We start from the raw sequence: 13218 nt of genomic DNA, 5'->3' as shown, positions 1-13218 counted from the left end.
GCTGACCTCGTTCCGCCCCCAGTCGCAGGTCCACCCAGTGCGGGGCATGGTCCGAGACCGCAATGGCCGAGTATTCTAACCCCTCCACCCTCGGGATTAACGCCCTACTCAACACAAAGAAGTCTATTCGCGAGTAGACTTTATGGACATGGGAGAAAAAGGAAAACTCCTTCGTCCTTGTAAACCTCGAGGGGTCCACTTCCCCCATCTGGCCCATGAACTCCCACAAGGCCCTGACCGCCTCCGGCCTCTTTCCCATTCTGGAATTGGAATGATCCAAGCTCGGATCCAAGACCGTATTAAAGTCCCCTCCTATTATCAGGTGACTTATCTCCAAGTCCGGGATCCTACCCAACACGCGCCTCATAAAGTCCGCATCGTCCCAGTTCGGGGCATATACATTCACTAACACCACCCGGGCCCCCTGCAGCTTGCCACTCACCGTTATATACCTGCCTCCCTTGTCCGCCACGATGCTCCCCGCCTCAAACGCCACTCGTTTACTGACCAAAATGGCCACCCCTCTGGTCTTGGAGTCTAACCCAGAGTGAAACACCTGTCCCACCCATCCTTTCCTCAGCCTCGACTGGTCCGCGAGCTTTAATTCGTCTCTTGCAACATGGCCACTTCCGCCTTCAACCCCTTCAAATGCGAGAACACGCGGGACCACTTGACCGGCCCATTCAGGTCCCTCACGTTGCACGTGATCAGGCTAGTCGGGGGGTTGACCGCACCACCGCCCCCCCCATCCCGCCGACTAGCCATCTCCCTTTTTCGGCCAGCCGTGTGCTCCTGCCTCCCTCCTCCAACTCTCCCCCCCCCCCCCGACTCTCCATCCATACCCCTCACCTGGCTCCCCTTCAGTCAGCAAAGCAGCACCCCTTCACTCCCACCCCCCTCCCCTGCCAAGCATCCGCTCAGCTCTGGTTTCCCCCCCCCCCATTGTGCTTCCGTGAGTCAGCTCACCCATGCTGACCCCGGCTGCCCCCGCCTCTATATACCAACCCGTAACTTGTTGCCTCCTTCGGGCCACCCTCCCACCCCTCCCCCGCAGGGTAGAGGGGCAAGCGCCATCTGGGACCTCCCTGTGCGCCGGACAGCCTGTCCCAGGCGTTTCCCACCCCCTAGCACCGAACACCTGGAAAACAAAACACCTGGAAAACAAGCAAAACAAACAACAAAACCCCCAACCAAACTAGGGCAGACATGTCCATAAACTTATGCTTTACCCGCCGTCCTCCCCTCGATCCCTCCCCACCCGCACATTTCACTCCCATACAGCAGTCCCTTAGTTCAGGTCCAGCTTCTCCTGCCTGATGAATGACCACGCCTCGTCTGGGGTATCAAAATAGTGGTGCCTGTCCTGGTATGTTACCCACAGTCTCGCCGGGTGCAGGAGCCCAAACTTCACCCCTTTACCGTGGAGGACCGCCTTCGCCCGGTTGAAACCTGCATGCCTCCTCGCCAGCTCAGCTCCCAGGTCCTGGTAAATTCGGATCTCGCCATTCTCTCACTTACTGCTCCGCTCTTTCTTTGCCCACCACAGGACTCGCTCCCGGTCTACCAAGCGCTGAAACCGTATCACCATCACCCTCGGTGGCTTGTTTACCCTCGGCTTTCTGGCGAGCACCCTGCGCGCCCCATTCAGCTCCAAGGACCGCGTGAAGGCCCCAGTGCCCTTCAGCGTCCCCAGCATTGTGGCCACGTATGTGCTCGCACCTGCCCCTCCGCTCCTTCAGGAAGGCCCAGGATCCGCAGATTATGGCTCCGAGACCTGCACTCAAGGTCATTCAGCCTCTCCTGCCATCTCTTCTGGAGCGCCTCGTGCGCCTTCACTTTCACTGCCAGGCCCAGGATCTTGTCCTCGTTCTCAGCCACCTTCCTCTTCACCTCCTTGATCTCCTTCTCCTGCGCCTTCTGGGTCACCACAATTCTTTCCATGGAGGCCAGCATCTCCGTTTTCAGCTCCATGAAGCAGTTTTTCAGGAGCTCCTGCTGTTCTCTGGCCCACTGGGCCCACACCTCCCGATCCTCTCCGGCCGCCATTTTGTCCTCCCGGACCTTCTCGACCTTCTTCCCCGGGTTCGCGCGTCTGTCGGCTCCGCTCCTGGTCCTCTCCATGCACCACCGTGGGGAGCCTCTCCCACGCCCGTTCCCGCGCCGGACCCTCCTGTCAATTGCAGTCACCGCTCCTTTTAGCGGCCCGAAACACAGATCCCGGCGGGAGCTGCCATTCGCGTGACCTAGCAGGTCATGGCCGCTATCAGAAGTCCGATAAAGCATAAGTTAAGGGGTTCTGCAGAGGAGTTTGAGACACGGTGGGGTATGTTTGTGGCCGTGTTTGAGGATCTGTTTGTCATGGGGGGGGCAGGGTTATTTGCTGTAACCTGTTTTAATATATGTTTGTAATAAAATACATTTTTAAAAAAAGATATGGAGCAGGGACAGGATTCTTTCCTCAACCACCCCCACAACATTATTCATTCATGTTATTTACTATGGCACCTTGTGGCCTACATAATTGGCTGCCTTGTTTACCTGCATACCAACAGTAGTAATTAACTGTTTGGAAAACACCCTGGAATCTCCAGAGCATGTCTCAAGGTGCTATGCAAAATTAAAATTCTTTCTTTGAACCCCACTAAATCAGTTGCGAGGAAACTTTCATGGGAAACGTGGTTGGAATATTTTGTTTAACCTCTATACATTAAACTGAAGCTGGGGAAGTGATGTCACCGAAACCACAATACAAACATTTTATATACTTGATACATATATGCAAAAGGAAGGATACATCTTGAACAGAGAGATAATTATATGGTGGAAACAGTTCACTCCATTTAAATGTCTAAACATAAAATATTGCTCTTTGTCGAGAAAACTCACTGTGCCTATGAGGCTCCCTGAGTTAACACACGGATTTGGGGGGTGGCCAAAGAGTGTGAGAAGTGTGGGCGGTGGCCAGCAAATCATGCGCCGCACATGTTATGGGATTGTGAGAAGCTGGAGAGATACTGGGAGGCTATCCAAGAAAGTGGAGATTGAGGTCAGGCCGGACTCAATGGTGGCGATTTTAAGGGTATCGGAAGTGCCAGGACATCTGGAAGGGAAGGAGGCTGATGTTGTGGTCTTCGCCTCTCTGATTGCGAAAGGTCCTGTTAAATTGGAGGTCGGAAACGCTGCCGGGGGTGGAGGCCTGGTACGACTTTCTCCGGTTGGAGTTGAGGGGGTCAGCAGAGGACTTTGAGATGCAGTGGGGGTTGCTCATGATGCTGTTTGAGGAATTATTTGTCGCTGGGGAGGGGTGGGGGGAATTATACAAACTGTGGACTATGATTTTTGTGGAGTGTGCATTTTATTTGTTTTACACATGTTTGGAATAAAGTACATTTTATTTTTATAAAGCACGCTGATTTGGTCCTGCGCTGCTTGATTTCAAAATCAGGCCAGACTGAGGACATCAAAATCTATCTGTTGGCTACAAACATTGAGCAAATGGACTGTCTCAACTGGGACCTCTGTAGGTCCAAACTCTCAGTACTGAATGAGCAATAATTGTCAATCTGGGTCAGGTAGGCTAGCTGAAAACTGGTCTGGGGATAGAAGCATTCAAACTCTTGCTCTTCTGAGTTGAGGCATTTCCGACATGTTGAAGCAGAGAAATGGAAGCATTATTCTGCAATAAACTGTGCTTTACTGAATTCAAGTGTGCTTCATACTAGCACAGGATGAGAAAAGTGGGGAAATAAAAAGCAGACATCTTTCACTGAACAGAAACTCACTAATTATGAATAGTGGTTTCTTGCTGCAATGAACATGAATTGGTTCCATCAGTCAGGATGCCTGAAAGGAACTGGCTGTATGCATTATCCTCTATACTTATGGCAAAAATGCTTGTGCTTCCTGCCCCTTGAGTGTTGAATATAACAAACTAGATGGGAACACTCTGCAAAGACAGACATCTCACACAAACTTTCACAGAAGGGCTGAGGTCAGCACTGAAACGTGAGGCTTGTTGTACTGTTGTCTGAAACGTATTTTACAAGCTCCAAGGAAATGTTGGAAGCGTTCACCAGATGCTGTGTTTGTGCAAGAGACTGGAGATTGTGACACAGGAAGCCTGTGCCGCAAACCTCAAGTCACCAGGTGACGTCAGATTGGAATAATAAGCGACTTTGTAAAACCTAGCTCAAAAAGCAAAACTTCTAAGTTAGTACATGCCCATTTAAATGGAAGGACCAGGTCTAATAACTAATTCCTTGTACCATTTACATTTTTGTCTTTCCTTTTTCCAGAGGAAACCTGTATTCTCAAGTTAATGGTGTTCTAACAGGACTTGCAGCTCTAAAAATGATGCAATGTGTTTAAGTGCTCAATAATTAAGTTAATGACTCTTCCAAATTAATATAAAAGTAATTTGAAATTGGCAGCAAGCCATAATATTTTGAATGAGGAAAAGATTATTAACAGAGGAGTGTGACGTTTACCATGTCTGAGAAGTTTTAATCAGGTCCGCCATCCGCACACAGTATCATCATTTAGAATTTGCATACCTTCCCATCTTTACCCATGTCTGGGGGAGGACTATCGAGATTAATTAGCTTCTTCAAGTCTTCTTCAATTGTTGACTTTGATGATCTCTTGGGAGACCTCAAGTCTCGAACTGAACCTCGCAGCTTCGTCTGTGTGATTTCGCAAACGTCGCTGTGGTGACGCCTAGTAAAGAGAATAAAGGATCAACTGCAACCCTTTGTTACACTATTGAAAATAAAGGGCTGAGTGCATAAAATATCTTTTATGCATGCATACATACACAAAAATAAAATCCCTGTGATGCATTTGGTTATTGCTCCTTGGGGCAAATTTTTCCGAGCTCCTTTAGACACTAAAGAGGATGGTCAATTTGGGGTCTAGAGCAGCAATGGAAGTTTAGCACAAAATACCATCTTGGATAGCGAAGTTGAGCACGCACTCTTAATAACCAGCCCAGAGGATTGTCACGCTTGTTGCCACATAAATTGCTTTCTAGCAAAGAGACTGCATGGCATTTTAGTCGATAGCATGTGTCCAACTCATTCACTTAATAATGAGCAGCTGAAAAGTAGTAAACAAGCTGTTGCTGAGAATGAAGAACCATTGGAAGGTACATCACGTTTCTAACATTCATGTGCTTCTGGAGGTTTAAAGAGGAATTTTGAAGCAAATGGAGAAACATTTTGGGATACTTCTGTCAAGACTTCATCAACATACTGCCAACATTTTGCTGGAGATTCTCTGAGGATTTCACCTCAAAAGAATGAGTGCTACGCTTTTCCACCTTATTTGACACTTTATAGCAGTTACCAAGAGAAATGTGGGTGCTTCGTCTTGGGCATCTTGTTAGGGGACCTCCTTGGTCTGAAAGAGGAGGACTGAATCTAAGCAGAGCAACAGCAGGTGCTGCAAGAGTGGAAGGTGAGATGGTATCGCTCCCGCCTTCATCTGCACCTCCACCACTGAATCAGAAAACCAGTGTTACCTTTCCTTTGGTCTGAGCCACCCGGAAACCTGCCATTGCATGTCACTCAGCGCCTTCAGTGGAAGTGGGTATGTGCAGCTCATACCTACTGGTTCACAAAAATTATTCCTAATCATCACTTGAGTGTCTAAACTGCAGGTATGCGTTCTAATACAACCAGGCAAGTTCACATTCACATTATGGATTAGAACTGAGTCATGTACAAATGTCAACCCTCCCAGATTGTCCAGGATGTACAAATGTCAACCCTCCCAGATTGTCCAGGATTCTCCTGGAGTTGAGGATTGACTCCCAGGCACTGCTATGTGCCACTTGGGAGGAGACAGGGAAGTAAAAAGTTGATGATGCATAACAGTGCACCAATGAGGGGGGGCAGAGCTTTGATGTGCGGGTGTGAGGCCAATCCTTTTCAGGTTTGGTTCAGTACACACGGATGGAGCAAGGATTGCAGATGGTGGAGGGATCAAGAATCAGAGGAGAAACAATGAAAAACTATTTATGCGACAAGTGGTTTGGATCTGGAACGCACTGCCTTAGAGTGTGGAGGAGGCAGGTTCAATCGTGGCTTTCAAAAGGGATTGAATAATTACCTAAAGAAAAAAGATTTGCAGAGCCACAGGGAAAAGGTAGGGAAGCGGGATTAGCCAAGTTGCTCTAAACAGATTTGGCATGGTCACAATTCGGCCTCCTTCTCTGTTATAATTATTTTATTATTCTATATCCAGCAAAATTAGAACTTAATGTAGACAGGCAGAGCAGTCAATAACGTGGCGATGGATAAGAAAGAGTTGGATTACTAGTGACTGGAAATAAATGTGAAACTATCATAAAAATAGTTAATGGTGCAGGCACTGAAGCCTTGTATGAAGGACAAAATCATGGCCAGTGTACACAAACTGGGGGCAAGACCTGTCTAGTTATTGAGACAAGTGCCTGCAGTGCATTCGGGGGGAGAGGGGGGCTGCAGGATTACTTCAGTCAATTAACCTTTTTGAAGTGCAGTTGAGCGCCATAAACAGTATAAAGTTCCCAACCAGCAGCTATATGCATTTTGGCTATTCAATTTGCTTCTTCAGCTTCTATTCCAGAAGCCGTAGCCGAACTGTCAGGGGATTTCGTGTCGATGTGGCATTTGAAAACAAGTGTCAGGACTTTGGTTAGTCACTTGAAATACTTTGTCGCCTGTCATTTTATTATTGAAATTGTGGGAAACAAAAAGTGGAAATTAGAGAACCTATTTTCAGGGCTGGTCACGAGGCAGAGGTGGGGGAGAGGGGGAGGAAGAAGCTGCGGGAGGGAAAGTGTCGGGGTGCTGGATTAGAGTGCCTGATTCTCAGAAGTGGTCTCGGGAGAGTGGTGAGAAGGTGGGTTCACAGCACCTAACACATTGGGCCAGGGGCATGAAGTAGCGGGCACAAATTTAAAAGGCCAAGCTTTCAGAACTGCTTTGGCTGGAAGTTTGGACAGGGGTAGGGCAGTGGAATTAGATAACCTAACTCTTGGGGTTGGGGACTGAGAGACTGGACAGCCCAAGTCTGAGCCAGAGGATGGGGGATGGGGGTGGGGAGTGGGGGTAGGGCAAGTAGGAGGAAGAGACATTACAGAACCATTCATCTGGCACTTGGGAAATTTTGCAATATCCTATCAGTGAGTAATAACATTTTTTTTAATAATCAGCTCACAGCTATTTAAGGTATGCAATTACAGAGGAAACAACCTTTATACAGTAAAGCAGCAGGTTAGTGTCACATGATCAAATATCAGATTACCAAGCCTTCAGGAATATATCTAAACAGTTGTGGCATTCTTGGTTGAGTGAACTCTCAAACCTTCATAGCACTCCCCCGACGCTGATGAGCCAGACTGGGTTATAGTGAGAGCTGGAATTCTTCCATTCAACACCAGATGCAAGGTAATGCCTGAATTGATGGGATGGATAGGACTGGGAAATGTAACAATGCTCTATGCTGGTAAACTACATGGTTACAGTTATAAAAGATTATTAGAGAAAATGGAGTCAATTAACAGGGGTGCGCCCTCATGGAGAGCTTCTAACAAAAGCAAATTGTATTTATATAGTGCTTTAAATATGATGAGATGTCCTACGCGATTCACAGATGTGTTATGAAGCAAATTGGCAACAAGCCACATCAGGAGATATTAGGGCAGATGACTTTGGTCAAAGAGGTGGTTTTATAAAGCATCCTGAAGGAGGAAAGAGACATGGAGAGAAAAATATGTTTTGAAGGATTTTAAGGGCTTAGGGCACAAGGCAGCTGAAGGCACAGTCACTCACCAATGGGGAAGCAATTAAAATCGGGGATGCTTAAGAGAGCACAGTTAGAGGAGCGCAGATACGCAAATATTTTGGAGGATTGTGGGGGTGAAAGATTAGAAACATAGGGAGGGGCAAGACCATAGCGGGATTTTAAAACAAGGATGAGAATTTTAACGTTAAGGTGTTGCTTAACCAGGAAGTAATGCAGGTCAGCAAGCACAGAATTACATAGGACACTGGTACGGAAACAGACCCTTCAGCCTAGCCTGTCCATGCTAGTAGTTATGTTCCACTTGAGCTTCCGCCTGTCTTTGCTCATTTAAATCTACCACCATAACTCTCTATTCCCTTCTCCCTCAAATGTTTGGCTAACTTGTTCTTAAACGCATCTTATACTATTCCCTTCAACAATTCACTGTGGTAGTAAGTTCCACATTCCTACCACTGAGTTAAGAAATTTCTTTTGACTGCCCTATTGGATTTCTTGGTAAATATCTTGGACTGCTAGCCTCTACCTATACTCTTCCCCACAGGAGGAAACATTCTCTCCATAACCACTCTTTTTTTATTATTAAGGGGCAATTGTTAGTACATCTTTGGGCTGTGGGGGGGAGAATGTGCAAACCCCACACGGACAATGACCCTGGCCAGGATCGAACCCGGGTCCTCGGCGCTGTCTTCTCTCCATATCCACACTAATCAAATTATTTCATAATGTAATTGTTTTTTCCCCAAGAGAGAAGGCAGCCAGCTTGTCAATCCTTTCCTGATATGTATGCCCTCGCAATTCTGGTATCATCATTGTAAATCACTGCATCCTCTCCATTGCTACTATATCCTTTTTATAATATGGCAACCGGGTGTTGCATGAAGTACTCCAAGTGTGTCTAACTAAGACTCAATACAGGTTCAGCATAATGTCCCAAGTTTTCAATTCTATCCCTCTGGAAATAAAGCTTAGTGCTCGTTTGCTGTTTTGTAGCCTTGCTAATTTGTGGTGCAACAATGTTTTTGTCCTCAGAGATAACTTTATTCCTTTATGCCAAGTTGTTCCTTCACACCTTCCAAGCAATGAGTAACCTCCCTACCTACAAAAATGTAATACCCCATATTTACCCATGCTGAACTCCTTTGATTGATTATTTGCCCATTTTGCAAGTTTATTGAAGTCCTCCTATAATTTGTTGCAGTTTTCCTCAGTATATCTATCTGCCCCAATTTGGAGTCATACGCAAATTAGTAATTGTGTTTTTGATTCCAAATTAAGTTGTTAATGTAAATTGTGATTAGCACTGGTTCCAGCACTGATCTTTGTGGATCACCACATTACACCTTCTGCCACTCTTTTTACTTCACTGTCTCTGCCTTGTCTTGAAGATAACTAGCAATCCATTCTCCCAATTGTCCCCTCACTCCACATTCTCTGACCTTATTCAGTACCTATTATAGGGTGCCTTATAAAAGGTCTTTACAAATCTAGAGAAACCATGTCAATTGCCTTTTAATCCACTCTGTTACTTAAAAACAAATCGGCAAGGTTTGCCATTTTGAATTATACGTTGACTATTCGTTATTATATTTCTCATTGCTAGATGTGCAAGGATTCCATTATTTTTTCTATATTGATGTTAAGCTGACTACTCTGCAATTCCCTGTCCCCCTTCTTAAATATAGCAATTGCATTGACTATCCACCAGTCTGTTGGCACTACATATTTTTTAAACTAATTATTAAATATATGTGGTTATCTCTTTCCCAGATTCCTTTAAAGTACAGAATGCAATCCATCTTGACCAAGGGTTTTAACCTCTGAATTTGTTTATTCAATACATCCCTTTTCTAAAAAATTTACAGCAGCACATATCACTCATCTCATCAATCAATGCTTATGTTGGTCTGTTCCATCTCCCTATTAAAAAATGTATTAATGGGTACGATTTAACCACCGTGTTGGGCTGGCACGCCGGTTATATAGCAGGAAAGGCCAAAATCGAGATTCGCGACGGGGGCAAGTCAGTTTGCAATCTCACCGGCCCGCTCCCGATGGGGAGTTCTAGATAACGCCCAAATATGGCGAGCGTATCGGTAACCCTTATTTGCATTCATTTCCATCTCTTTAGCGAGATTGAAGTCAAATATAATGGCTTCCCAGGAATTAACTGGCTCTCCAATGAGAAATCATACCGGTGTCATTTGGTACTCCTTTTTAAAAACGTGAAGCTGGCGCAATGGCTGCTGAGGGAATCTCAGAGGTGAGCAGACATTTCCATTTCCCAGCATGCAGCTCAAGGGCACTGGAGCTGCTGTCCCAGTGCTTTTGGGCGGGATAGGGGGTAGTTGAAGTGTTCCAGGTTGGGGGGCCACCAGCGGGCCGGGGGAGGGGGTTTTCTTCCATTAGGCCTTCAAGCCATCTTTAACTATTGTGGTAACCCACAACAGGGGCAGCTACAGCTGCAGCCTGTCTGTCCTGCCAAAAACCTCAAGGACAGAGCCCTTCTCTTGGTTTTTCCTGATGGTCACTTTAACTCCCTTTGACTGACAGCAGCCTCTAGCTTCACAGCTGACGGGTATTTTTAGTTGTGAGAGCACTTCACAGATGCAGGTTGTGTTTGCTGCTTGCTCCTGCTGGTGGCTGCTGTTGCTGTTTTCTCCCTTTTCTGCAGCTGGAATGAAGGACAATTTTTTATCAGATACATGGGTCGACGAACACCGGGCTCATGGGCACGTACGAGTCCAGAAGGCAATCCGGTTTGAAGCAAGACAACGCTTCGGGACCTGGTGCATGATATTGTTCCAGGTGGGCCACCTGCTAACGTTGTTGAAGAAATGCTTTTGCAGATTGCTTATGTTTCTGTTGCTGGTGTGGTAAGTGCTGCATGTAATGGGCACAGCACCGTGGGTTAAACATGCTGGAAGTCAAGGATGTTCAACTGCACTTTGAGCGCCTGTGGAATTATGTGGATGCCAGGATCTGTTTCCGGTGAGATTGGGCTGTGTGGGAGGGCCTGCACAGCTGTGGCTCCTGGACGGAAAATGGCACTGATATATGCAACAAGTCACACATTGATGGACAGGTCATTTTGATGACAAAGTTCTGGACATGATAACACATTATCAGGCTGTTTCTGTTGAGGAACCTGTGAGGGTGGTACCGTGTTTTTTTTTGTGAAAATGAGCTGATATAGCTTAGTATTGGTACCAATATGGAACGGTGATATTTCCTTGTAGTTTAATGGTCAGTGTAATATGTAGAATGTTATCTAATTCATTTTCAAATCTTTGTTGCTGTTGAACATTTAATAAACAAAATATTCTCAAGTGCTGATTTAGGTTGTGTTTGCAGCTTATAGCTGCAAATGCCTGGAGGCTGCTGCTGCTGTTTCCTTCTTTTAGCCTGAAAGGAGGACAATTTTTCTAAGATAACTGGAACACCGGGCTCAGGAGGGCATACAAGTCTGGAAGGAAATCAGGTTTGAAGCATGGAGACACTGCGGGACCTGGTGCGCGAAATTGATCCAAACGAGCAACCCAATGACAATGTTGAAGAAATGCTTTTGCAGTTTGCTGATGCTTTTGTTGCTGGTGTGAGGAGTGTGGCATGTACCTAGCATGTCACCACAGGTCAAACACACTGGAAGTCAAGGATGTTCAACTGCACCTTGAGCGCCAGTGGAATATGTGGATGCCAGGATTTGGTTCCGATGAGATTGGGCGGTGTGGGCGGGCTTGCATAGATAATTTCTATGACAAAGTTCTGGACATGAAGAAACATTCTCTGGTTCGTCCTGTTTCTGTTGAAGAACCTGCGAGGATGATACAGTGTTGTTTTTTTTTGTGAAAATGAGCTGATACAGCTTTGTACTGGTACCAATATGGAATGGTAACATTTCCTTGGTGATTAACGGTCCGTATGATATGTAGAAAGCTATGTAGTTGATTTTCAAATCTTTGTTAATGTTGACTGTTTTTGCCAATAAAATATTACTCAAGTGGCTTCTCGTGGGTACACATGGCATGTCTCAGATGATGATTATTGCATTGCATTTCAATCACACTTTGAAAAGTGAATGGTTGGCCTTTCGTCGAGTAGCGTCAGCACCATAGAGGCAGCAGCCAAAAATAAAACAGTCAAGAGCTGGGCTTCAGCACTTGGGATATCCGCGTGACCATAGGACAAGTGTGTGGGTAAGAGGCGGGCATTGGAGTACCGTCTCCCTAATGTTCCTGACAGCTCCTGCTGTGGCCGGGGTGAGTGTGCAGAGCGAGGTTCTCCAGTACAACTGGCACAGTGGATGACTTCAGAGAAGGTGGGGCACATGAGGGTGGGAGAGGCTTGGGGGATTTGGGGTCCCGGGGTGGAAGTCCTAATTGATCATCAGTCTCTCTCCTTCTCCAATTCCTTACAGATATCGCTGGTGTTGTTGGTCCCACAGAGGCTGCCTTTGTGGTATTGGTGGCAGCCCAGACAGCCAGACGCCGGAGAAGGCGACAGCAGTGTCGATGCAGACAGGAGGCAGAACCCCATTTGTAGAGGGCCACTGCACACCCTGAAGACCCAGCCGGCTGTCAGGCCGAGGAGGAACCCAGAGGGGGATGCCAGCGACGGACCAATGTGTACAGGCTTTGTTGGTCTTTCAAGATGACTGACAGCATGTGCCACAGGAGACTCCGTCTCAAGAAAGAGACAATGCAGCACTTGTGCCATATCCTCAGGGACTTGGCACCCCATGGAGGAGGAGGACACCTGCTCCTGGTGGCCATGAAGGTCACCGCAGCCTTGAACGTCTATGCAAACGATTCATTCCAAGGCTTGATGCCAGGAGAGAGGTGTAACTTCCCCTTGCAGCTCGGTAGAGGTAGTTGGTCTTCCAGCTTTGGACGCTGACCTTCTGGTCATGCCGCCTGCACTGACAGCCATTTTCACTGCCTCCCAGGTGGCATTGCTAACCCTGCTCTGGTCCACCAACCACCTTGGGGGAACAGGATGCCCGTCTCTCACTCACAGCGTTGAGAAGCCTGTCCAGGTCAACATCCCCAAAGCGAGGAGCAGATCCGCGTGCTGCCATGCTTGTGTGTTGATAGGGAGTGAGTGGTGAAAGAGCATTTAAAAGCGGTGAGATGCTGAGGTGAAAGTTAGGCGAATCAAATGCCGAAAGTGCCAAATAATGGAGAGAAGCTTGTGGGGGCTCATTCCCTGCACTAAGTGTCCTTAGATACAGGCCTCACCAGTGTGGCCATCACGGAACAGCTGCCAATCGCAGCCAAAATTACACTTCAAAATGTCTGTTAAATCGCTCCCAATATTTCTGCCTTTTAAAAAATTATTTCCTGCCATCTTATTCGGTCTATCGAATGGTCCTATTTATACCACAACCGTCCTTTTTAAAAAATTGATGTGCATGTAAAATGTTTGATGTTCCTT

General features: G+C 46.7%; 1 protein-coding gene across 8 annotated transcripts in view; it reads right to left on the bottom strand.

Annotated features, from left to right (window-relative positions):
• sipa1l1 (signal-induced proliferation-associated 1 like 1) overlaps nucleotides 1–13218 on the bottom strand; it is a 586476-nt gene that overhangs the window by 64504 nt on the left and 508754 nt on the right. For all 8 annotated transcript variants that reach the window (XM_072486108.1, XM_072486095.1, XM_072486090.1 and 5 more), the window contains one exon: nucleotides 4554–4716. In XM_072486108.1, the coding sequence (XP_072342209.1) occupies nucleotides 4554–4716 (163 nt within the window). The remainder of the gene's footprint in view (nucleotides 1–4553; nucleotides 4717–13218) is intronic.

Source organism: Scyliorhinus torazame, chromosome 2, assembly GCF_047496885.1.
Source record: "Scyliorhinus torazame isolate Kashiwa2021f chromosome 2, sScyTor2.1, whole genome shotgun sequence".
NCBI classification, from domain to species: Eukaryota; Metazoa; Chordata; class Chondrichthyes; order Carcharhiniformes; family Scyliorhinidae; genus Scyliorhinus; species Scyliorhinus torazame.
Note: the sequence above shows the minus strand (reverse complement) of the source record. Positions and strands in the feature narration are given on the sequence as shown.